This window comes from Strix uralensis, chromosome 2 (genome assembly GCF_047716275.1).
Source record: "Strix uralensis isolate ZFMK-TIS-50842 chromosome 2, bStrUra1, whole genome shotgun sequence".
NCBI classification, from domain to species: Eukaryota; Metazoa; Chordata; class Aves; order Strigiformes; family Strigidae; genus Strix; species Strix uralensis.
The window spans coordinates 60,271,429-60,297,957 of record NC_133973.1 but is presented as its reverse complement, the minus strand read 5'-3'; the positions used below and the strand labels follow the sequence as shown (position 1 = coordinate 60,297,957).

Sequence of the window (26,529 nt, the reverse complement as noted above, 5' to 3'; positions counted from 1 at the left end):
GAAACGAACAGGATTACACCGCTGTCAACTGGGTGGGGTGAGACAGGTCTGTCTTTGCTCCCCAGCTTCCCCTCAGGAAAAGGGGATTTCTCTGCCGACCGACCTATGCCATAAGAACAGGCCTACTCCTAGGGAGAAACACACTAAAAACACTTTAAAAATATTTTTCTTTTCTAAGGAGGTTGCTTCTTCATCCAAGAAGAGGCAAATTAAATCTCTCCCTTCAAGTCCTTTCAGATTCATTTCTTTTCAGTTTTGGCTTTGTGACAGCTTCCCTTTGCTGTCTCAGATTGTGCCTCTTCCCCCAGCTAGCTGTCAGAGCACTGCTTTCTCTCTCTGACTGCTATTTAACATCTGCAAACCCCAGACCACAGGATCTACCCCCACAAGTCGTCTTTTTTTTTTTTTTTTTTCTTTTTTTTTTTTTCCTTGGAACATGCTTACAGACTCTCATCTTACTAAAATACAATGGAAAAAGACCACTCCTTATTTTGGCTCCCATATTTATGCTACCGTTACAGAAATAGAAGAGACATGCGGGTGTTTGTGCATTGCACAGGGGAATGATTTGACACCGCCACTACAGATGTACTTACCAAAAATACACTTTTGGGTTGCGTGCCTGTGGTTAGCAGATACTGGCAGGTGGAGGGAATCGCTCTGCATCAGCTTTCGGGTCCCTGTCACTCCGGTCCTCCCTGTGTCACCACCGGCAGGGTTTTACCCTCCCCAGTGCCTTCTACTTCATTAATGCTAGCAGATGCTTGTGGAGATAAAAGTATCAAAGAATTTTAAGCACTAATTTGACCCCAGAAGGGCATTTACAGTGACTGCTCATGGCAGATGCTGGATAACTACCTGGAAGGTACTAGGCCTTGACTCAAGCTGAAATACTTGACTCTGGGTGCCAGGATCCCTTCAGTACAGCGTCCAACAGTGTGCAAAAATCCAGCATACTTCAGGCCTTCAAGAGAATTTTTACCCACTACTTGGATGTATCTAGGATATTGTGGGAAGCTCAGACTGAAAATGTCTGCAGAAGCTCTTTACTAGATCATGGCACTGTCATTATACATGGGGATGATACATTTCCAGCCTGTTGAATCACACTTTTTTTTTAATGATCATGTATGGGACCTGGATATGAAAATATTTCAGTGTATTAGTAAAGGTTTTTCTTGTCTGTGAAACCATGTGTTGAAGCATTCTTATGAATTGAATCACTTCATCCTTAATTTATCTCCTAGCTACTTCTCTGGGAGACTATTTAAAGTGAAAACCAGAAATTTTGACTCAGGTTTGGATTTTTTTTTTTATTCACAGTACTCTGCTGCTAGCTCGAGTACTATATATTTTATCCTTCAAAATGCCTGATTTATACATTCAAAGTTAATAATCCTTGTTTCATTTAGTTTAAACAGAAACATCATGATGTTAACCTACTATGACTGGCTTAAGGATGATAGACTTGCTGACACGGGAGAAGTTTTTATCTTGTTTTGTGAGGTGCTTTGAAACTCCTAAGCCCTGACAGGAGAAATAATCTTTCCAATCTCATTACTATGTCCAAGTATAAGCCAAATTTACATAAGCCATTAATGTGATGACGAATTCTATTTTTCAGTGAGAAAAGGCAACCTAAAAGGATAGCAGAGCATACCAACGTCACAACCTCCTTAAATCACATCAGAGCTACTTGTATGTCCTTGACTTACTTGAATAGGGAGTCTTTAATGATTACTTGATTAAGCAGCTGCATAGTTTTCATCTGAATACACCTACGATTGCCCCTCTAGGTTAGAACTTTATAGAAAACACTAGAAAAACAAACAAAAACCAAAATTATGTTTGTTTTTGAAAATGCTCCCATTAGATGCCACCCAGTTAAACAGACTATGTTTTGAGAGTGGTCTACCACACTCACTGACCCTAGTGATGCTGTCACTGTCAGAATCACTAGTATTTGCAGACATAAATATCACAGTATATATATTTCAATTATAAAATATCAAGTTTGGCAGACTCACAAGGATACAGTAGAAAAATCTTGTGACTGAAGTCTCAAAATCCTTGAGCTTCCTTATATTCTAAGCCCACACTTAATGCTTCAAAGAAATCCTTGATGCTCCATGTGAGCAGAGACACAGCCCCTCCAGAGGTCCGTGCAATCTCCTTTCATCTAAGGAAATTTTGAAGCTCCTTGGCCATTTACTTTGATTCTTGGGACGGAGTCTGCATCTCCTGATTCATTTATACCACTCTTTTTTGAATCAGGACCACTGGGAGGAATCAGAGCACTTGGTGCACGACAGCTGATGTTCTTGTTATCTCACTGTGCTTTGCTGTGCTTTTATTGCTATGTATTATACTTCTAAGATTGTGATCAGCAGTATTAGAAGGCAATACATAATGTATTCAAAACACAGCAAGCTGCAAGTGGAATCACTTCTCTACACAGTAGTATAAAACCATTAAAATGCTTTTAATAGTGCTGCGGCTCATTTTTAAAGAAAAAAAAAACCTTTTTATAACATAAACTGGATTATAAATTCATGCTTTTCATATAAGGACATTCTGTGATCCTTGACTAAAAGGACAGTTCATGGGGGAGTAATGCTTGCCAAGTTCACTAAAGAGTAGCCCGAATTCTCATCAATTCAAACAGGAAATGTGAGAGGAAGAGTGTTCTGTTTTCCTGCACGTCTTTTCAAGTTCAATTCTTTAACTCCAAATTTAGTACTCTTTGGAACTAAGCCTGGTTGAAACAATTGAATGATTTACTATTGTTTAAAAATAAATACAATGACTCTGGAGTATACTATAAAAGTACTTCTGTGGTTATTTTATTTCTTCTTTTTTTTTTTTTTTAGAGGGAGAACAATTCTTCCTCTATCCTCCTGTCACCAAAAGGACAAGAACAATTCAGGTTCTGTTAATTAACAGTGCTCAAATGTTTCTTGACTTTGGTCTGGAATGTTTTTCTTTTTCATAACATGGTATTTCAAAAAAGGCGAATTGAAAGAATAGATTGTGTTATTACTGTATGTACATAAACTGATAGCTAAGTAAATGAGGAATGTATCACAAGAAAGGCATTACTTGGAATTGGCATCAGTCTTCCTCTGTTTTCAATTAAACATATTCCAGGCCAACTCCCATGACACAGTTTTCAGTGGAGGAGGAAGGAGATATACCCTCTGCATTAGTAAAAGCCAAAACATTACAGGGAATTATTTTGTTGACATGAGGCACCCTGCAGGAGCAATATAGTAGTTATACGTTTGGGGTGCTGGAACAAAGCTGGGTGAGTGCAGACAGTGCATAACTCTGTCATCCAGCCCAAGGAACAGACGTGAAGCTGCTCCAGCCTTTGCCTTAAACGCCTTTCCCGCCCGAGGTAACATCTCCTTTTCCGAGAGGTCTCGCTGTGCTCCATTCCTGTCTGCCTGTGATGAAAGATTTGGCTGGCAAGCCAAACGCAATCATGCTTGGGCTCATGGTTCCTGGAAGGGCTTTTTTGTGGTGACACATTCTCTTTCCACACTCCAGCTAGCCATACGGGAGCTCCTCGGCATTTATGAATCATCCAGACAACCATGTCTGGTAGAAATGCAAGCACAATGTTACAAGACTTCGTTATTTGCCAGCTTGTCGCATCACCATAGAAAGTATTGAGTGGAAATAAAGTTTCACCAGAAACTGATCTGACAGAGGCATATTTTGAGCAGCACCCAGTAGTACTCTTTGGATTCAGGGCACATCCAGCAACACATGAACACACTGGTTTTCCACCCCTCAGTTTGCAAAGAGCTGGGTCCGCACTGACTTCAACCCATCTCCACAAGCCAGAGAAAGGCCACACTAGCCTTCTAGACTTGAGAGGAATGAGGTAAAAAAGCTTATGAACTGCTGGAAACTTGGTTCTACACATGGAAGTCAACGAGGCAACATTCTCTCTATTGTGAGCTGGTTGACATACTAAATAAGTTTTCTTCCAAATGAAAATCCAAAGCTGTCTATAGAGATAGTAAATCAGCACCACCTCCAAAGAGAATAACTTGTCATAAGCAACCATCGTGCAGCAGTTAACATAAACACATAGTCCATTTCACGACTTCAGACCTCCATTAAGTCCAGAGAGGTTAAACAGTCCTTCCCCAGCATTTGACAAGACAAGGAACTGAAAAAATTCCTTAGCTCATTATTTCAACTCTGCTGAAGTTGAAGTTGTGAGAACAATTAATTTACTAGGTTGGTGGCTGTTTGGAAAACTTTAAAATGGAAAAAAAATAATCTAAAAACAAATGCTTTATGTTTTAGTGAAATAAAAAAAAAAAAAAAAAAAAAGAGCATTGTATGTTTTTTTTCTTAACTTTAGAGGACAGTTCCAAAAATGTCATTTGGGATGAATACAAATACTATTTTATTGTTTTGGCTCTAGATGGCCCTGCGTGAGCAGGGGAGTTGGACTAGATGACCTCCAGAGGTCCCTTCCAACCTCAACCATCCTGTGATTCTGTGAAATGGTCAAGTGAAATTCAAAACTTTTTTTTAAGTATTTCCTTCCCCCCCTCCAAATTAATTTACCTAATTTGATCTTTGAAGTCCCGAGTCCCTCTGGTGTAACATAAGACACCAAATATGGGATTCAGATAGAAAACTTTCAAAACCAAGGAAATAGCACTTCCTCTCCCATTCCTGAGACGCTGCTATTCTTTAGTTTCAAGTACTCTCTCCAGCCCTAGAAGCTGCATCTGCCTTAAATCAACTACTTCATGGGTGGTGAGTTTTTTTAGTTGGTTTTGGTTTTATTCTTATAGAAGTAAGAGGATACAGTATCAAAGGAAATAGGCGTTGAAGATTTTTATTTCGCATAGTCCCTTTTCAAATTTGAAAAAATTAAAACCCCGACCAAAGAAAGGAACACTGTCTAAATGCACTATGGTGATACCAGGAAACAAATGCAATGCAGATTTTGTTTTTTCCCTTCTTGGCACAACTAAACATTTATTATGCAGTGTAACATTTCTATTAGAGCAGTTTGTAGAAAATTTTTTTTTTCATTTATTCCCTTACCCAGAGATCCTCTTTTTCCAGCCAATTACATACCCCCCTACTTAACTGACTTCCCCCTATTCAGAATGTGCAAAATGAGATCAATTGCGCAGATGGAACAAGTGACATTAATAGGAGAAACTGTCTTTGATCCTTAAACTTTGTAGCTTAAGACCTTGTTTTAAAGAGTTTTAACTTAATCGTGTTACTGGAAATCCTTTTAAAGACTCTAGCATGATACGGCTTTTTCTCTCTTTTGTCTGTCGTCTACTCATTCATAGTCTTTCATGTGACTCAAAATAATGCATTGTTTCAATCTGTAATTTTTTGCTGCTATCTCCCGTAACACCTTGCGAAGAAAGAGGATCAGAGATATTTTTCATAGAATAAACAGAAGTGAACTCCACTGAACGTCGCCCTCAGGGCAACAGGGAAACAAGCGCTTCAAAAACAATACAGTAAAATATAGCTATGGATGTCTTTAAAGGCAAATAGCTAAAAGAAGCCACTAAATGCAACTTTTTGGCAATATATGAAACTATACTGTAACTCAAACCTGATTTTCAAGGTGGCTTGTATTCCTCCTTCCAATACATCATACGCTATGGCCCTACGCAGAGAAAAAAAATCCCACACTTTTGGATAACATATGTTCTAAAAGTCATTGACTGTTTCTCTAATCTTTTTGCAGCTTTTCTCTTTTTAGCTGCTTGAAGCTATGCCAATCTAAGATCAACTAAAGAGTTTTAGAAAGAAAAAAGTTATGGACTGAATTATTTCAAGTAGGACGAAATCTCTACTCAGTGTACAGAATACACTAGAATCTTAAAGACATTACACGGTGAATGTCTCCTCATTTGCATTTTTATCGCATTAATTACTAATACTGTTCATGGTTTGAAATCAGAAAAAAAACCTAGCACACACAGACTCGTAACAAAGGTAAATGAGGAGGAGACATTTCAGTACTGTTCATGATTTTCACACTGGCACGTTAAGACAGTCTATTTATTTTTATTTTTTAATTACAATGACAAAAGTCATCACTCCACTGTTTGATCACTGAATCTTCTTATTTTATACTTGGAAATTAAAAAAAAAAATCTTTTGCAACTCTTGTCTATCACCACAAGCCCAATGAACACTTGTTTCCTAGGCTGATAGATTATCCTTAATGTGGGCTATTTCACTCCATCCTCTGGTAAACTTATTACCTACAAAAAGATATCTGCTCTGCAGAAAACCAAGAAGCTGAAAACTTGCCTGCATTTGCAACTTCCCTGTTCCTTTGACATCCATGTGCATTGCTTAATACACATACAGGGGAAAAAAAAAAAAAACAACACCCAGTGAAAAGCCCCATATTTTAAAGCTGCAATGCCTCGTTTGCTTAAAAAAATGAGACGTGACATGTTGAACCTCCAAGTCATTTAATGTTTCACATAGATACTTAGTAATTTTGAATGTTAAAAAGAAAAGACAGAGTTAACACTAATAACTCAGCTGCTCCTTTTCCATCCAGATAAACAGTGCTTTTGGGCATAAACCAGATTTTACAATTCTATCAAAGACTTACACTTCAAAGTCATACAACAGGCATTTAGAATATCAATGAATTACAACAACCAACAATTTGTTTTCATTAGGTGACTCTCAACATGTCTCATCAATTTCTGAAAGCACCCTAGTAAAATCTATCTAATACAAAACAGAGGACAAGTTATGGAGCATTCATCATGACCTGGATTGCAGTTTTGAGAAATGCCCGGTAGATATCTCAGCTTCACTCTAAGATATTAACTAGTGCTGCAGCTACATTTTTTCCTACTACATGACTTTTGACACCAGGGTGGAAGAGAGGAATGGGTGTCAACTTCCTCCTTTCATTACTCATTCAACAGCTTCATTTTAATCCCCAGCTGAAGAATTGAAATCAGCCCACCTTCCTGATACCTGTTTATTCAGACAATATTTCTCTATTTCCAACCTTAAAATATTTTACATCAAAAGCTTTGATATTTTCAAATATCTTGTTCTTAAATTGAATGCACAGGTTTTCTTTATTTGACTGCTAAGTCAGTGTATTAAAGTATTAAAATTTTAAACAAATTAACATATTAATTTCAAACTTGTCATATTTTGCATGTAAATAATCACTAGCTGTAAAAATAAAATTTAAAATGGTTAATTACTGGGAGAATCTACAGTCTCCAGACTTCACAGACAAGTTTCACAATCCAAAAATTCATTATCTCAAAACCAAGGGTCAACAAGAAAGTCTGACTCAAGAGTAAAAGTCACTCATGTACTCATGGCCTGCCTAGAAATAAATAAAAATACAACCAAACAAAAACAACCCAAAAAAACCCCAAACACTCTCAATAGCCAGACAGTGAAATTAAAGAACATAGTCCCTAACAACGCTTATTTAAGTGATCCACCATCACTTTCCTTCTTGCATCACCAAGATTTTGCTGGGGATTACATGAGTCACAGGAGCTTTATGTAAATATTTTTAAATTGGTTCAAAACATGCTGTTTGAATTTTGTGTTACTTTACAGCATATTGCAAGTCTTGCTCCCCAAGGGCAAATACCTGCAGAGAGAATAGAAGGACTTCAGCTACAATCAGTTATTGGAAATTCCCTTACAGATCAACTAAGCAGAAGTAGCGCTTTTGATACAAAGTTCAGTTCACAGCAGGGAAACATTTCTCATAGATCAGTTGAGTTAATGGGCTCACTTATTGCTGCTACGTGGATGATGGCAGACGGGCAGCAGAAAGCAAGTGTCATGGCACAGGACTGCGACGCTGCTTTTAGAGAGACCAGTAAGAAAAATCCAAAACCTGAATATGCTCAAACCATGAACGTATTAATCTGGAACAAACTTCCTCGATAATGCATTTATATACGTGCTTACATAACACAGTTTAGTAGCTCTGCTTCAGTTAAATATTTTTGAAGTAACTTGATTAGAAGAGGGTCCTTAACTTAAAATTTCTTTTAAAATGCAAAATTAAGATGATGTCAGAGAAAGTACTAGATATTACACACAATTTGAAACACTCCATATTTATGACATTTGTTCACTGAACTTCAGAAGCACTGAACAGTTGAGAATCTTTTATTTTTTTATCCTGAATCAAAAGTTGAGCTAATGCTTAACTTCTGAAGAAATGTGGACTTAAAGAAAGCTCCCACTGAAAAGCTCAGTTTAAATATTTGCTAAGCTACTTGGCTACACTCTCACAAAGCTGCTGAAAGAAAAAAGACTTGGTCCTTCAAAGTGAGATAAATATGAAGCTTGACATACATTCATGCATGGCATTTTTTTGAAGGGTAGATGAAAAGGGGGAGTGGAAGACAGAAGGGAAACTGAGGACAGCAGAAGAGTCTTTTACTTTCCCTGTGAAAATCTGCCTAAATTCTGAAACTGAGTTTGTAGCAGCTAGCAGGAGTTTGCACAGGAAAGAGCTCGATATGTGGATTATACACCAATTCACAAAGTACTGGGCAAGACTGAGTGTTGCAACAGTGCCAGTTGCTTTCAACCATTTCTCATCATACTGTTACTGGTTAACAGTAGGTTACAGAAGGGTGGGTTCTTGTAAAATGCTGCTTTAACAGGGCTAATGAACCATGGAAGTGAGGCAGATTTGGGAGTAGTGAGTAATGCTATGTATGGTCCTGAAAGTCATACACGAGCAAAACTTACCAGCCCTGCATGAGTGAAAAAGCATATTTAAAATAGTCTTTGTTGGATAAGATACGGAGTTACATGTGCAGTCAAAAAAGATACAGTACTCACATTAGAACAAATGAGCAAAAACTCTACCACATGGCAAAAGGCTGGGGTAAGAACAAGAAGCCAAACCAAATTCTTTACAAACTGAACTGAACACTTGCTAACATTCAAAAGTTTGGTATGTTTTAACTGAGCAGTTCTTTTGATTCATGTCAAAGACACGACTAAAAGCTTGCCAGGGATCGTTGCGGCGTTCCTTCACTTTTCCATCAGCAGTTTCTTGAAGCACATGACATCGTGGTTTAGAGAAAAACGTCAATGCACAAAATTTAGAATTAAGCCAGGCAGAAAGAAAGGACAGAGTTCTGTGTTAAAAAAAATCAACCCTTAACTAGTCCAAACTGTATCCAATTGGTTCTATGCCTACGTCATTATCTCTGCAAGATTAAGCTATCTAGTGGGTAAGAAATAGAATACAATTGACCCAGGAGGACTTCTGAAGTTCTTGATGGAAGATGAAATAAAGGTTTAGTTAGGTGTGCCTGACATCATAAGAATATTTTCTGATGCTTAAAGAAAAAGATTGAAATGAGTGTTCCAGACAGTGTTCAGGTCATTAAGTTGTGAAAACGCTGAAGCAATTAGGGTCATATAATCCAAGTTTAATGAGAAGTCTGAGTTAACACTTTCCATTATCAGTGCACTACCTGAAATGAATTTGAAAATATGCTTTCTGGAGTTTCTTCCATGCCAACTGAAATAATGTTCCACCCCTTGTGTCTTGCTCTGGAAAGACTTAACTCCTAAAAAGAAGAAACAGTTGTTTTTCTACTTCTGTCCTCTTCTTCATTTTTTTGGATGAAGAACCTCTACCTCCTCCCAGCATAAATGGAAGCAAACTAGGTTTAAACATTCAAAAAGATATAAAGGTTTATTAAATGAATCCAGATCTAACAGATATTACATAAATTAAACAGCAATAAAATTTTAATAGGGTTTATGTACAGATCACAGTGATTTTCATTGTGCAATGAGGGCTGACTTTGTAACTTTGAACAGTACTTATGCATGTGAGCTACAACAAGCAACCAGCAACATACAATATTAGTCCAAGTTAACCTCGCAAATCTAGCAGTTCAAACTGATTATGCAGTACACAAATTCCTGCTACCACTATCACTACTTACTACACAACAGAGTATTTATAAAGCAGTCAAGGTTTGCCATAGAAAAGTGCAAAACATGGAAAGTCTGTACACAGTACAGTACAAGAAGGAATCATGCTACAGTCATTGAAAGCTGAAAAATAATTCTATAGCATAGGAAGCACTGCATCACAACTCTTCTGAATGGCAAGCAGATGGGCTGAGGAACAGCCATATCTTAATTGCTTTCAAAACTGCAAAATCCCTGTTTATCCATTTAAACATAGTTTAGTACCTATATTTGATCCATTAACAATGACTGTCTACAGTGGAAGATCACATTAGTTAAAGCTCAGTAGCACACATATTCATTGATAAGCTAATTTACAGGAAACTCTACAGCATGTTCTCCATTGAAATCATGAAGCATTTACATCATTTGGTTACAAGGCAATTGAGTTTGCAATGCACGTTTATCACTTAAAACCTCAAACTGGGCAATTAAAAATATATATATATATAAAACTCAAAAATAAAGGTTGTTTTTTAATGTTTAACATTCTTGTTCACTGAAGCAGAATACCAAAGGCCTATGGGCTCTTGCAAGAAAACAGTCCTTATGCAACAGTCTATATGCAAAAACACATGTTAACAGGATCGACCAGAATAAACTGAACTTCAGAGAATACCATACTTGAACAGAAAATAAAAAAAGTGTACTAGTCTGCTTAAAAAACCTCATAAATCCAGAGTCCTTAGTGCAGTGTGGATCCAGGGACTTCTGCATGAGCACTCAGACAAAACTACGTTAGTGGGCCATGAAGTCCCAGCAAAGACTTAAAATAAACCAGACTCACTTGTGCAAATAAATAAAACAGGCAGGTAACAACAGCTCATTAGGCTCAAGACTGTAGAGAAAAATAACTGATCACTTAATGCTTCAAAAATGTTTTGGCTTTTTTTTTTCTAGTTAAGGATTTTAATTAAAAAAATTTGAAAGCAGTTTTGTACTAGAAAGCATGTTGACGAGGTCAGTAGTTAGGCATATGTACACATGGCTCTGGAAATAATGTAAAGTCAATGGATTAGCATTATTAGTAAGATTGTATTTGTTTCTTTAGTCTCTATCATAATGAGTGTCAGTGCATCCACTGCCAGCAATGGATAAGATTTATAAAAAAAAAATCCACTATCTCCTGTTCAAGCACTCAAAACTTCTAACCATCAATGTGGCACATTAGTCAAAAGCAACTTCATTTCCTCAGCTTTGAAGACTTAAACACAGTGCAGTTTTTAAAATTGAAAAAAACCCCAGTATTATATTTAGCACACTTGCTTGTTGCAGTATGTACATATTTAAATAAGAAACTGGTTTTGTAGTACTCAGATTCCATAAAATACTGTAAGCTTACTTGTTAAAAAAAAAAAAAACCCTGAACTGTGCTTCCTCCCCTTAGACAAAGTAAGCTGTGTTTTATGTGCTTCAGTTTTTCTGTTTAATTTGGAATAACTAATTCCACAGATACAAATACAGTGGACCAAATTCATTTTTTCAAGAGAATAAAGTAGTTTTACCAGGTTAAAATTATCATTTTCTATGGATTTTTCTGTATTTCATTACACATTCCTACACAGTATTTACTGAGAGGCAGCTGGGGCCATCAACCTGTGGCACTTCCATAACATCAAGATGACTTTGTGATATTCCAGAATTACCACTTTGAAGTATTCCGATTTTGTTACACATTTTGCATTTTTGCAGAGAGTTATGCAATCTCTTAAAAGTTAGACTTGCTTTATGAAGAAATAAATCTAATACCCTAGGATATTGCAAGTTCTTAACAGCTCTTCTGTACTGTTTAGAGCTAAACAAAAGCAAATGGAGGTCATTTTTCCATGAGGAGACTCCAGCTGCAGATCTGTCATAAAATTATAAACATGATAATTTCATTAGCGATTACTAGAGTGTCTAATTCATAAGCATTCAGGAAAATGAATCTTTGGCCTACACTTCTTATGGCATTTCAGATCAAGAATGTGGAAAGCAGTTTGTGGGAGAAACTGTCTATATCATCTACTTAAACAGTTTTATGTAGAGCCATCAGTCATAGTAGTAGGACTCCAGTGAGCTGATGTGCTTTCAAATATTTTTGGTCTAAATATCATAATTTCACTAAAAGTTATCTAAAACCACAACATCCGAAAGATTGTAATTACTTTTTGAAATCGAAGCACTTCAAAATCAATCCCCTATACTAACACAAGTATCATGTAACATGAAAAAACCCTAAAGAAAGTTCCTGACTTGTTCCTACCTTCATGTTTTTGTGTGTTCATATAGACAGACACATACATATGCACATACTGATATTTGGTGCTACTTAAAATGAAGCAGTATTGCAAATAGTTCCTAAATACAGTGTACTTAAGCTGCTAAAAAGATGTTAGTACAGAATGAAACTCCGTACATCTAAGGTTTGAACTCTGTACATACGGAATTCCTGGCAGCAGCGACTTTAGGACATTTCCAAGAGCAGGAGTAGAAAAATCCAGCTCTGATTTATAACTCAGTCTTCCCTCTGATATTCTGAAGTGCCAAGCATTCAACAACAACTATTTCAATAATGAAAAAAGTCTGTTATGGCTCGTGCTTTACATTGGGAGAAGACAGCAAGCTTGAGAGAGAACAACTCCTGTTAAGAGCCAGTTAGAGCCCTTTTATCATATGCACTGAATTGCATGTTTACAGAAAGTCTTCACATGAGGAGTCTCATTTCAGACAGTGTATAATCACTCAATATCCTGGTTTGTAAAGAGACATCACTGTAACAGAACGTCATAAATTAGCCATTAAGATGCGTCTTAACAATAAAACATGCCCTTGTCTTTCTGCTTTCAAGTACTATGGTTGCAAGTGAGGCATTGGAAATTTTAGGTACAAATCTTTTTTAAAACTTAATTATTTTTATTTTTTACAAAGAATTATAAAATGTATATAAGATGATGAAAAACTCATTTATCCTTTTAAGATTTTTATTCCTAGAGAACTTCTTGAAAAACATTATTTGAAAAATAAAAATCATAGACTCTGCAAAGTACAAAAATTTACATCTTTGCACAGTTCCTGTGCTTTAATTGTATTGTATTCATTATATACATATATACTAATTTGTGCTTTTAATTACACAAGTTTAGTATAAACTTATAAAATTAAGTCTATGAGTTAACTATGCAAAAAGGATCTGGGAATAGCAGGAAACTTAACTAAACCATAAGTTAAAAAAAATTCCTAAAATATACTATTTCAGTGAGTCTACTTCAGAGTAGACTATCAATATTACAATTTACTAAACTAATGTCAGATGTTTACAGCAAACAATTATTCTTGCCTGCCTCCAACTCTTCAGATATTTCTTATATACTAATATGCATATCTGAATGCAGTATCATTCTTATCCACAAAAGAAGTCTTCATTTACACATGAACTCCGTTTTCTTCAGACTTGTTCTTAGCGCTTCAATTTCCTTCCAGTTTCTAAGACAAAAAAATAATGAAAAAGGAATGCAAAATACAATGTGGAGCATATGAATTGAACGACAAGTATCAATCTATGACAGTTGTAAGAGAATCCAGGGTACAGAATTAATCTGACAATCTTATTCCTCTAAAGTCTTCATTATTAATATAAAAATCTTGCAATCAAGAACAATCACATCTGTCAAATCAATCTAGATATTTGCTTTTGACACACTCTTTTAAAAGTTTTAAGGACAGAAGGACTTAAATATCTGTAGGCAAATAACTCTTCATCATTGTAGAACACCAAAACCTGTGAGATAAATTAACTTTGTCATTCCATAAGCCTGCTTTACAATATTTTATTTCAGCAGTTTACTTTGTACTATCTATTACTGTGATTCATGTTGGTTTTACAAGCTCTAAGGAAGTATTAGTCACTGTTATGAATCAGAAGATGTAATTTCTGCATACAGCTCTCACTCAGACCTGCAATATTTTGAAGAGGACTCCTAACATTTGGACATACCTCATCCAGTGTAGATTTTGCATTCAGAAGTTCTTGAAAATTTCTAGATCTTTAGGGGGTACTGGAGGCATCTTGTTCCAGTCATCTTCAGGATAAGCTTCAAAATTGGAAGTATCCCCCTCATTGGATACTTTCGGTACTATGGGAGGCTAGTCAGAACAAATACACCAAAAATGTTAGTACAGTTTCCTCAATGAACTCCTCTCATTGGAGCAGAAATTCTGTAAAAGACTGATTAAACAAAGTGGGTACGTATTTATGAAAGTTTACCTTTTTCACTAATAATGAATGGCATGAGAGAGAGAAGCTTGCAGTGACAGACATGTTCTAATGCTTTTTCTATATCGTGGTTAAATATTGTGATTAAAAGACACATAATACAGATACTATTTTATTTAGCACAAGTTCTAGCTGCTTTGAAGACTGAAGGTAACTACTGCAAAAGATTATTACAACTACGCTTCCAGGCATGTGCTATTACAGCATAATCTGCCACTCTCCTTCCTCACTCCTCCCCTCTTCTGTGGCCTATGTTCAAAAAGGAGTGTAATCGCATTAGGTTCCTTTCAGCTAAGAACGAGTCTTGATAGCAGTGTGGGTAACTACTTTCTAATGGAAGAAAAAAGCCTCCTCTTCATTGCTTTCCAAAAGATTGATTGCTTTTAAGGAGGCTGAATTGACTAACCTGTGTATGCACTACGTACTATGCTTTTTCCTAGGTTAGCAATAAGTTCAAGCAGGTAAAGAAATAGCTGCACTGTAAAAAAACTCATTTTACAAGGATGTCTGTAAAAGCATCTGAATTCAGATGGATCTTTTTAAGGAAACTTGGAGGTGCCAAGAAAAATATTTGTTTTCTATTTCTTTCCTCAGAGGATCCTTTGAATTTCTAGTATTGCCCACCAGCTTCACAGTACCTGTAGTTTTTCCTTGTCTTGTATCTAGCATTGAGACTACTCTGCCCTTCTGGTCACAGGCTATAAGATAAAGCTCCTTTCTGGAATATTTTATTAGTTGCAGAGGTTAACATAGGGCAAAACCCTTTTCTTCTGTCAAGAAACATTCATCTCTCTATTCCCTTCTCAATAACAGAGAGCTTAACTATTGTCGTGAACCCAACAAAACACTTTAGAATGAGAAAATCTTACGGACAATCACCAAACTGGTTAGTAAAGGTCATACGGCAGGCAGAACTATAAAGTACAGCAAAAAGTTATTCTGCATCTCCTCAAACACATAGAAGTCTGGCTTCTGCTAGGTCTGAGATCTTATCTGATCTTTTGGGCTTCTCAGTTTGAAACAACACCATCAGCAGGTTTTCAATGGGAAAGAAAGGGTCCTAAGCTTCTAAGCTTCAACCAAAAGCATGTGGCAGTCACAGCATACTGCCCAGATGCTTAAGCAAACACGCAGAATCTGCTCTGCCCAAAATGACTTTCTGCTCCCCTGTGGATAACACCTGGTAGCCCTACTTCCCTGTAAGCATTTTGGCAGGAAAGACAGTTTTGTGAAGTGACACACAGAAAGAGAAAAATAAAAAAAAGAAAGGAAAATCCTCTATTATAGATTAACAAATTATTTTCTCTCAGCTATTACTATTATTTATATAATACTGTAATTTAAGATCTTGTCAGGACGATGAATCAATGCTTCATTTGTACAACAGGTCAATTCACACTTTTTACAGGGAAAATAGAGCACTATATCTATTATTTCATATTTTCAATCTCTTCATCAGTATGAAATAGAATGAGATTATGAAAACTAATTCTGAAGGATATAGTTGCCTCCAGAAATAATGAAGTAAATTTCTGACCCAATTCACATCCCTGCTCTGAAGAATAATTAAGTAGCATTTCATCTTCTAAGAGCTTAATGTAACCATCCCACTTAATACCAAAGATTAAGAAACAAGTTTTGGATTCCTAATAATCTGAATGCCATGGTGACTATCTTTTTAAAACGAAAATGAAACACAAAGGATGTTTAGACCTGAGACTTTTGATTTGTATCTCTAACATCCAGTTTATAATACTATGGGTTTTATTTATTTGGTAATACAGTAGGTTGTCATAAACTTCAGAGTTTAAATACTTACAGAACATATTATCAACCAGTTTGTGTTCTCTGCAGATTTGTGTGACCAGAATTTACAGTAAATCATTTGAAAAAAGTGACTTCATTACAATAGATCTACATAAAATACGAACTGGGTGTAGTAGTGATTAAAACAACCCCAAACCCACACATTCAAAACAATGCCATTTTATTTTAAAGAAAAAAGTTACCTACAGCTTTGTATTAAGATGTTGTCTACAAGAATACATCAAGAACATTTTCATCTCTTAGCTATTTTGCAAGAACTCAATTTAAGATACCTACCCAGAAATTCATTGTAAGAAACTAATGCAAAGGAAAGGAAACCAAACATTTAATCGCTACTTGACTGACTGTACATGGCAACCTCTGTTACTGAAAACCACTGCTGTAAAAAATCGTACTAGTTAGAACTTTGAGGAAGGAAAGGAAAAAGGCTGTTTTACTACTAAAGGACTTTAAAAAGCATTTTGCAGTGTTGATAGCTTTTGCAAACATCTGCCATCGTATAATACTAGAATTCACTGCTATTAAAAAGTATGTTAGAATTACATTCATAAATCCTTCTCTCTCACCTTCCCTATTCTTCCTACTCCCATATGCTTTACATTTTATTAAAGTATTTACCTGAATTGAACTTGGCCCAAACATTTAAAACCCAGAGTAAAATACTTCCACAGACATAAAAGCAAGGAAAAAGAAAAAAATCAAACAACAAACCACCAATCCCACCTCAGTCCCCAAACAAAAAATCATCTACAACAAGTAGTTGCTTACAAAACCCTAAAACTTGAAACTAAATATTAACTAATCAAATTCAGCAAAACAAATCAGGGATTTTTACAAAAATATTTCATATGCAGACAAAAATGCAAGTAGGCATTCATTTAATTAATTCTGCAGCGTAAAAGGTCAAAAATGCATGTAATTATTGACATGTGCATATACACATGTGCTTATACACACATATGAACAGACAGACACAACAGGCAACAAAACGTCAACAGACCAGCTTAAATGAATGATTTCTTGTTGCGATGTACTATACAGTATTTTGCAGAATATACCTTTAGTCTCCTTTGAGGTACAGCGTCCCAGTCTATAGACCTGAACCATCGATGTCTCTTCACATCATCTGCTCCATTCTTTAAAGAAAAAAATCAAAATAAATATTTAGTAACTTATATGTATGCCAAACCATGCATTTCATCGTAAGAACTGTGGTATCAAGGTAGACTAATGGTTTGTCTAAACCTTTTTTTTTTCCTCAGGTGATAATCATTAAGATTCTATAGGGGAAATTAGTAGTGTTATTTTCCTAGCAGATCCTGAGTTACAGCAATAAGATCCAAATATTTATTTTTTTTTAGCAGCATTCTTCCAACACAAGGGAGATGAAGAATAGGCTTTAAAATACCCACAAAACCATTCCAACCTCTTCACTTCTGGTTTCTCCAACATTTTAGAGAATGCCTCTTATTCAGATATACTTTCTAATTCTCATACTAATAAAAAAAATAACTGAGGGTTGATGGTGTCTTAAATAAAAATCATTGTCTGGGAAGCACATAGGTCTGTCAAATATTACAGACGTTTAGTGCCGATGAGGTTCTCAGTACTGTGACAAAAGTATATATATGAAAACATTTGTTTTCATTTTCGATATACGGTTAAAGGCGTATTTGTCTTGTAATGATTACTCTCTCCGGGCTGACTGCTTTGATTATGTGCATAAAGAATGAAAATGTCTTTTTTTTTTTTTTTTTTGCTAGGCTGAAGCTTGGTTCAAACACAGACTCATTCTCAAGGCATTAGGCAGTGGGGAAAACCAGCTGTTTCTCTGTCTCAGGCCTGATCACAGCACTGTTTTAATGCACAGCACTCAAGCTCATGCAGCTCCATGGAACGAAGCATACCACCCATTTTTTTTTTTTTCAGATTTATATGGAGTGGGACTATCCATGCTCATATTCAGAGGCAACAGAGAGTAATTTATCACCTATTTCCCTCAAAAGCAGACCTGATTGAATGCTTCACCAGAAAATGCCCAGTGGGATTTAAATCTTTTTAAACCAACTGTCATTATGGAAAAGGATCAGACTTAGGACTGACCTACTGCCCCACTCCAAATCCCACTTCTAATTAGAAGTATTTTTGATTTTGACATTTTATACAATTGTAGAGAAAAACCCCAAAACAAACCAAAACAACCACGTACTAAAAAAATCCCACAAAAGCCAGACGTTTCCCAGAACCCATGCTTGATGGTTTGCTTTTGGTTTTGTTTGTCTTCAAACCTGTCAAAATATATAGTTTTCACTGGTCAATAACTTTCTAAATTTTCAGCTTATGAAAGTTTGGTTTTAATGCTCCTGCTGACCCCCTGAAAAACACTGCAAAGACTTCTGAAGGATAAGGAAAACATTTATTTCCTAGCTTTTCTTACCAGTCTAAGTTTGTGCCATAAAAGGCTCTAGAAAGGAACTTTAGACAGCCGGTTCTAGCATCTATAGTTATATCAATATGTTCAAGGAATCTGGATGACTGTGCATCTTTTACCTTCTTCACCCATGTCCAAAAAAGCAAACCTCTAACCTCCCCCGCCCAGGGAAATGGGAACTTTAGCTGACTCTAAAGAACTAAAAGATTGCACAAGCTAATTTAGGTACCTACAACACTGTAAAAACAATAACAAGTCAATTAATAAAGGATTAACTTATTCTGCCAAAGGGTAAATTAAACTACACTGAGTTTTGTATGGTGCTTTGGTTAGCCTGTTAAAGTACCTGAGTTAGTTCACATGCAGCTAACTTCTCACTGCACTACCAACCATAGCTACTGCACAGCTGCAGAATCAAATAAGCTTGTAATACAGCTGTTATCTTCTTGGCATTACAACTAGACATCAAGACATACACATCAGGACATCTCACAGAATTCACAGGATTGCTTGGTGTTCCTTGTTGACATATCACAGGTACAGAGGTTTCTGGGGTAGGCTGGAATGCTACATGAGACACGTGAGCATATTTTTGACTAGTAAACTATTGTTTTCAGAGGTCTGTTCAGAATACGATGAATAATTACTTCTTGGTAAAAAACTATTTGACTGTGCTTAATCAGCCCCACCACCAAACTATCAGCACAATGACCAACCATCATGGTACAACAACGCTTATATTCTTTAAAACAATTTTTAAGTTTCAAATTTGATTAGTGCTCCTTCTGGGATTAAACAACTCCAAAGAAAGAACCAAATCAGCTGGTGCCATGTCCTACAGGACTCAGTACTATGTTTCTGGTCTGATGTAAGTCTTCAAATTAATCAGTAAACAGGCAGGGTTTGTTTTGGTTATTTTTTGGGGGGTGGGGGGGGGTAGGTGGAGGAGGGAGGGAAACTATCATGAAGGATAGTATTAATCCAGACAAACAGAAGTATGATATCCAGAAATACACACTTAAACACTGCATTTAGGACTGTACAACTGAAATAATGTATGGGAAAAATATATCTCAATTTCATGCTTATGAAAACAAAAGCCACAGAAGAGCTGTTCTATATCTCTCCTGCAGAACTCTTTCAACCTTGTGCTGTGCTCTGCACTACAGCTAACATTTTATACTGACCTTCATATTTCCTAATCGTCTTGTCCTATCAACCACAAGCAGCTTCTTAATAAGGTCTCTGCAGTAAAGAAAACATAATCTCTGTTAAACAAAAGTAAATTTATATTTGACTGTCATACAAGTGTTACAGAATTTCAGCATACTTCCCTTTGACTAGCTAATATTGTATATAATTTACCCATTCATTTCCTTCATATTTTATACACTTAAGTGTGAATGATAAAAAGGAATAACCTGCTCAAAAATGGACTTGCAGAATTCTTGCAAGTTCCTTTTAGACTCTCTCAAGAAACAAAGAAGAAAAACCTTCTCTTTCTCTCCTCCCCTCCCCAAGTAGTACCATATCTTTGTATTTTTCTATTTTCCTGGGCATTCAAAATCTCAAAATGGATCTCAAACCTATTTTGCAGAATACAACTCTAATATATATAAAAAATACAGATAAAGCTGCACCCTCAACTTTATACACAGACATTTAAATTCTGTGGCAGCTAAATATTCAGAGAAACTATGGAAGACCTAGTCATCTGCTTAAAACTAGTAACATCTATAAGCTTTGATTTCATTGAAAATGAAGTCTCCCCTGAGATTCTAGTTCATTGAACGGTTTAACATAAGGCTAAATCAACACTTGAAAAGATGAACCTAAGTTCAGAGACATAAAGTACTTCCATTTTAATAGCAAAGCATTTTAAATATTAAGCACCTGAAAACTCTAACATAAATCAAAGTGACTATCACAATTTCTTGAGTTAGCTTGATTACTTACAAGTTGAGAGAAAAATCTGACTTCACACTTTACTATAAGCAGTTACTTTTTATCTCAAAGATTATTTTGCTATTTATTTTAGAATAGCACATTCTGGTCTCATTGCATAAAGTACCAATGACAGGAAAGAACAGAAGTTTAGCATCTTTCTTTTTTCTCCAGCTTCAAATAGACCTGAGAGATACAGTACTTCATAAAATGCTGGGGATCTACAGAGTATGGCTAATTCCAATTTTAAAATTTGCAGAAGGTTTAAAAAAACCCGACAGCTTTATTTACAGAAAAGAATGCAAACGTGTGACACACCTGCCTCTCTTTATCCCTAACTATAACACCTCCTATCACAAAACAAAAACAGTATTCTGTCATCTCTCCTTGAAATCACAAAAGCGTATGCACAAAGAATATATGAACTGAGAGTGAATGTGCTAGACTGTTTGAAAAGCTGCTGCATTTGGCAGGAATATAGTTCTAAAATTCAACTGGAAAAATATTCAATTGCTAGATAAAAAGGAGAATAAAAAAGTCAAGGTAGAAAGCAATTTTTAAAATGTTCATGATCATTCCAGCCCATCAATGTTTGGATTAGATTAAGTCATGTGACTGACACCTTTTACAGTCACCTTTGCAGATATACCTGCTTCTCGTTCTTCATTGAAAAGACTACTCCTTACAGAGAAGGCTACAAGAACAACTATAACCAGACTTTAAAATAGAAGTAGGACTGAAAAGAAATCCAGAAACACAGACTAAATTCACAGGCTATATGGCCAAAGATAAATCATGGAGTTTCCTATTCTTATATAACCAGAAAACATTCAATGGATCATTCTTGACTTGCTTCAAAAATTCATCTTAGAAAAGAAAGTTAAGGGATAAGCTTGCTCAGTGATAATGTGTTGTCACTACAGATGAAGCCATTTGCTGCATTCTGTAGAAACAAATATCCATTAAATAGGAACAAGTAATAGATAGTTTAGTGTTTCTTTATTACATAGTTTCTAAAGAATAATTTAGAAATGATCATGTTAAAGTCAATCCAACAGATATGTTGCTGTATGTATTTGGGGAATGAAATTCTAGATCAAGGTCTTTCCAGGCCAGTAATCATTAAACTGCTGTAGCACTGATATTTCGTTTGGTATTTTCCAAAACTGTCTTTGCAAAGAAAAGCTTACAAAAGAAAAAAAAAAAAAAACCACAACCAAAAACAAAACCCAAAAAACCCCAAATTTATAAATGTATTAGTGGCCAAAGAAATAGGTGGAGCATAATTAATACTTATGTTTTATCAGAAATGAAGTAACACAAAACTCTGTCGACAGTCTTATTTGGGAATTTCTAGTTGGTTAATTTATTAGCATCATCACCACGGCAGAAGCTGCTCTTCAGAAGAGATCCGAACTAATGGTCAAATATGTCAAGGACTTCATGTATACAGGACAAAGGACTTGGAGAAAACATCTCATCAAATTGCAAGATGGCTAACAATAGGGACACAGTAGAGAGCAGTGTGAAGAGATGCTAGCTCAGGGCAGAAGGAACAGCACTTATACAAGACACACAGCAGTTACACAGCACAGCAAGAGGCAGTGAACATCATGCAGCAGGAGGGAAAGCAAAAGTGGTACAAATTCAAAAGGTAAAAGTGCAGGAGGGTGATAGGGGGTAGGTGGGTAGAAAAATGTCAACCAGTAAATTTATGTAGTGCATCTAGGTAAGAAAGTCTTCTCAGAGTTCAAAAAGGAAAACAGTTTTGTTGCCTAAGAGCAGAGCTAAAGTTCAATTCTTATAAACACTGTATAGCACTAATATTTCAGACACTGCCTGGATGTGACAGGACCCAAGATAGTCTTCATCCTTACTGAGGTACAGACTTATAGGAAGAAGAGAGAGAAAGCAAATGGGATACAAGTAAGGTATGAAGCAGACTGTCTTCTTAGGTCAAAATAATCTTGGCACTTGCTTTAAGCTAATGGTTAGAGATGTCAAAAACTATGCAGTTGTGCATACTGTGGTTTAAAAAAAGAAGAGGGGTTGACAGAACAAGTGAGATATATTATGCTAATGACTCACTGCAGAAAGTAGGTGAAGCCATGCAAATAAATGAGATCACCCAAAACCAAGGTGTGAAAGGAGGAAAGCCCAAGCTAGAATCTCATGAGAGCCCTTAAAGGCAGGAGTGTAATGGAATTAAGCTGACAAGCACACAGTGAAAGAACATCTGGGAAAGCGGTGTATCAATAACTATGTTGATTAAGGTATCCTACAACTCATGGGCAGTCATGTCCAGACTGAAGAGCAAAACCTGCACAGAAATCAGTGTTGGTCTGTGAATGTCAAGCACAAACAGAAGCTAACAGCCTCTCTTCTCTACTTTTAAATGCTTTCACCATGTTAGACAGGCTGCTAGTGATAATAACCTAATTTGAATTGCTCATCTTCTTGTCATACTCTTACATTTTAGTGAATACAATACTATGTGAGATACTCAGTTTTCTAAGACAGTGTCAGTTCGGTATATCAGACAATGAGACTACACTAAATTGGAAACCGCATCAAGATAGTAGGGGAAAACTCTGTTAAAAACAGACACAAATACGAGACACTCATCAGCCTAAGGTGATGTGGACATGCTTGAATCAGAGCACCTGATGATTCAGTGAAGGCTTAAAAAAATCCCCTTCAAATTATTATTTTTGCAAAAGAATTCTTAACAGTTCAGAGAAAATTGGACAGATTTCATTAGATTTGCTGTAGAACATTTTATCTATTTACCTAATGGTGACAGTAAGCAAATACCATCTCTAAGGTCATGTTTTCAAAACACCTTGAATGATTAACCTGGGAATGTAAGAATAATTTCCTGTCCTCACTCACTCAATCATCTCTGCTTCTGAGGAGAAGCTACACATTTAAAAATTGCACTTCCTCTGTTCTAAAGTTTACTAACAATTATTTCAATTATTGAATTTTTAAATAGGGAAAAAGGCATTTCATCTGCAATATACCTGTAACAATTTCAAAATACTACAAATAAAACCCACACATGCATATATAAGACTGCATATTGAACTGGGGCCCTACGATCAGAAGTGGAATTCGATTTTACACTGGAACTTCTGAAATATCAGAAGTTAATTCAAGTAGTTACGCTGAGAGTGATTTAACTGGTATGTATGCATACAAAGGGACAGTCTGGTGTTTGCTTCCTGCTCTCCTAATTTTTGCTCATATTTAATTATCTCCTGATATTTTTCCTCTTTTCTTTCTTTCTTTCAGGCACCAACCTGGTACCAATGAGCTTTGTACAAAGTGGAAAAGCATTTAATATTCCAAAATATGCAGAAAAGAGGCAGATACTATCTTAGAACCATACCTCCAGCTTGAACTCTACCAAACACATCATTTTACTTGGACTGCAAGAATAAACGTAATCTAAAATATGTTTCCAACATGGTGTTTCAGAAAACCTGTTATCTGGTCTTCTATGAAGATCCTCTAGAAAGAGTGCTCAGGAGGTGTTTAGAATATAAAAGACAGTGGTAGTCACGGACTTACTTTACATATAAATCCAAATGCCTCGGGAAATCTATTTTGCCAGCAAGAATCTTCTGATATATTCCAAATGGATTGTCATCAAAAAATGGAGGAAACCTATATATATACACACAGCAAATTTTTAGAGGTTAGAAAAAGACTTTCTAAAAAAAAAATCTTATAAACAGTATTATGTTATAGTAATTCCCTTCAGAAATCATTGATTATATAGTTCTTTTTGGTAGGGCATGATCAATCAAATACTAACTTGAAGAATAACTTAAGGCTGCTACTTCAAAACAGAAAACATTTTTATATGCAACACATTGGACAAAGAATTGAAGTACTACAAGAGATATCTGTTACGTTAATACAGTAAAAATATCAATTATGACACAAACTTTCAGTGTTAAAGTAAAAACTTCTTTAGCCTTATCCATAAAACCCAAGGGTATACTTTCCAAAACAGCATTACCATTTTTGATCTTGTCCTGTAACTGCAGACACATCCTTATTCACTAGTTTCTAGCTAAAGTGTCAAAGGACCCTCATATGAATAGATTGTCCAGTTCAGTCATTTATTGTACCTCTTGAATTCAAGTATGTGTTTTGTTAGAGAAGATTTGAAAGAGACAGACTGTTCAGGACCTGAAATTCTGTTGAAGCGCAGCGGTCTTTCTATGTTGGACAGATAAAGTACTTATTTCATAATCACAGAATCATTCAGGTTGGAAAAGACCCTTGGGATCATCGAGTCCAACCATCAGCCCTACTCTACAAAGTTCTCCCCTACACCATATCCCCCAGCATCTCATCTAAACGACCCTTAAACACATCCAGGGATGGTGACTCCACCACCTCCCTGGGCAGCCTATTCCACTCTCTGACCACTCTTTCTGTGAAAAATTTTTTCCTAACGTCCAGTCTAAACCTCCCCTGTTGCAGTTTAAAGCCATTCCCTCTTGTTCTATTGCTAATTACCTGTGAGAAGAGACCAGCACCAACCTCTCTACAATGTCCTTTCAGGTAGCTGTAGAGAGTGATGAGGTCTCCCCTTAGCCTTCTCCTCCTCAAACTAAACTGTCTCAGCTCTGGGGATCATCTCCCCAAGATGATCAATAAATCAAGATGCAATTAAAATTCTACACTTACTATTTTCTAGAAAGTTCTTCATGAAGATATGCACTAACAGAGAGACTACTTCTTGTCTTACAGCTACAGTAAGAATGGAATTTTCTGTTGTGCTTCCTTCCCTAGTATAATACATACCCTGATTACTGCAAGAGGCTCAGAGTACGGGTGCATAAGTACAGTTGGTATAAGCAGTTTAGCCCAAGAGCCAGCAAGTTTTCAGAGTGGCAGTCACCTTTTTACAAGTTACCACAGGAAACCTTTTAGAGGAATGGAATAACTAACTACTCATTCACTAGTCTCAGTCCCATCTTGACTTCCATAACATGACCAAAGCATCCCTCTTACTATGCTTCTGTCTCAAAACACCTACAGAAGAAAAGGGATTTTGGGTATCAATCATATTAATAATGTCCAACTACTATTACAGTCCAGCATTTAAAATATTTTCACATCTCCCTAATGTTTTGTAATTACTTTCTAAGAGAACTTAATGCATGCATACACACACAAATATAGTGCTGGTGGCTTTGGAAACCATTGGTAGCATAAACAAAGGGTGACAACAACATTTCTTCATTTTACATTCTTTCCTTCATTTTATGCTACTCAAACTAGCTTATTCTTCAACAAGTACTACACATTATTTCCATCATGTAAGTGTTTTCAGAAGTACTAATTTCTTCAATATTCAGCTGATGGTCAAGTGGATTAGCATTTCCTTTGGAATACTGTAAAATTCAGCCTCAAACCAAATTCCATCATAATAGTTAAGTGAAGCTCTCTGTATGCGTAACGTAAAACAAGTAATACGTCAAAGCACAGAAAAGCATGACCAAACTATCTGGGTTAAGGAAAGACTGAAAAACATTTGTTGGTGGTGTTCAGAAAGCCAGAGTAGTTTCATTATGAAAAACTGAATAGTCTCAGCTAGAAAGAAACTGGAAAATATAAGAATCTCAGGAAAAAAACTACTAGTGTTTTTTCTAAATTCCTGCTTTGACACTAAAGAGGAAAGAAAACATGATAGATATTTAACATGCTTAAAATTTTTCCACACCAGAAAGCCTATCACATGAAGTTTCTTTTTCAGTCAAGGCAACATTACATTCTCCAAAGTTGATAGACAGTACACTCAATTTCCAATTTTGTATTTGTTATTACATAATAGCATCTATAAATGCATAAAGGAATTAGAATGAGACTTTTTAACTGCGTATTACAAAGGTGCCTGCTGCTGTAAGCAGATTGGTATGAAATGCAGGGGTTTCTTCCTCTATCTCCAAACATTCTGTATACTACCGAGGTGTGAAATAAATAAAGAGTATGTACAAGTTTTTACATATTTCTACATGTTTAAATTGCTTTTTGC

At 36.0% G+C, this 26,529-nt stretch overlaps 1 protein-coding gene across 1 annotated transcript in view; it reads right to left on the bottom strand.

Annotated features, from left to right (window-relative positions):
* Positions 1 to 9,706: 9,706 nt before the first annotated feature.
* PRKX (protein kinase cAMP-dependent X-linked catalytic subunit) overlaps positions 9,707 to 26,529 on the bottom strand; it is a 61,853-nt gene continuing 45,030 nt past the window's right edge. Inside the window, exons 5-9 of the mRNA XM_074858881.1 lie at positions 24,048 to 24,143; positions 19,718 to 19,775; positions 17,158 to 17,235; positions 13,994 to 14,142; positions 9,707 to 13,482 (exon numbers count right to left, since the gene is read on the bottom strand). Of these exons, the coding sequence (XP_074714982.1) occupies positions 14,017 to 14,142; positions 17,158 to 17,235; positions 19,718 to 19,775; positions 24,048 to 24,143 (358 nt within the window). The 3' untranslated portion in view covers positions 9,707 to 13,482; positions 13,994 to 14,016. The remainder of the gene's footprint in view (positions 13,483 to 13,993; positions 14,143 to 17,157; positions 17,236 to 19,717; positions 19,776 to 24,047; positions 24,144 to 26,529) is intronic.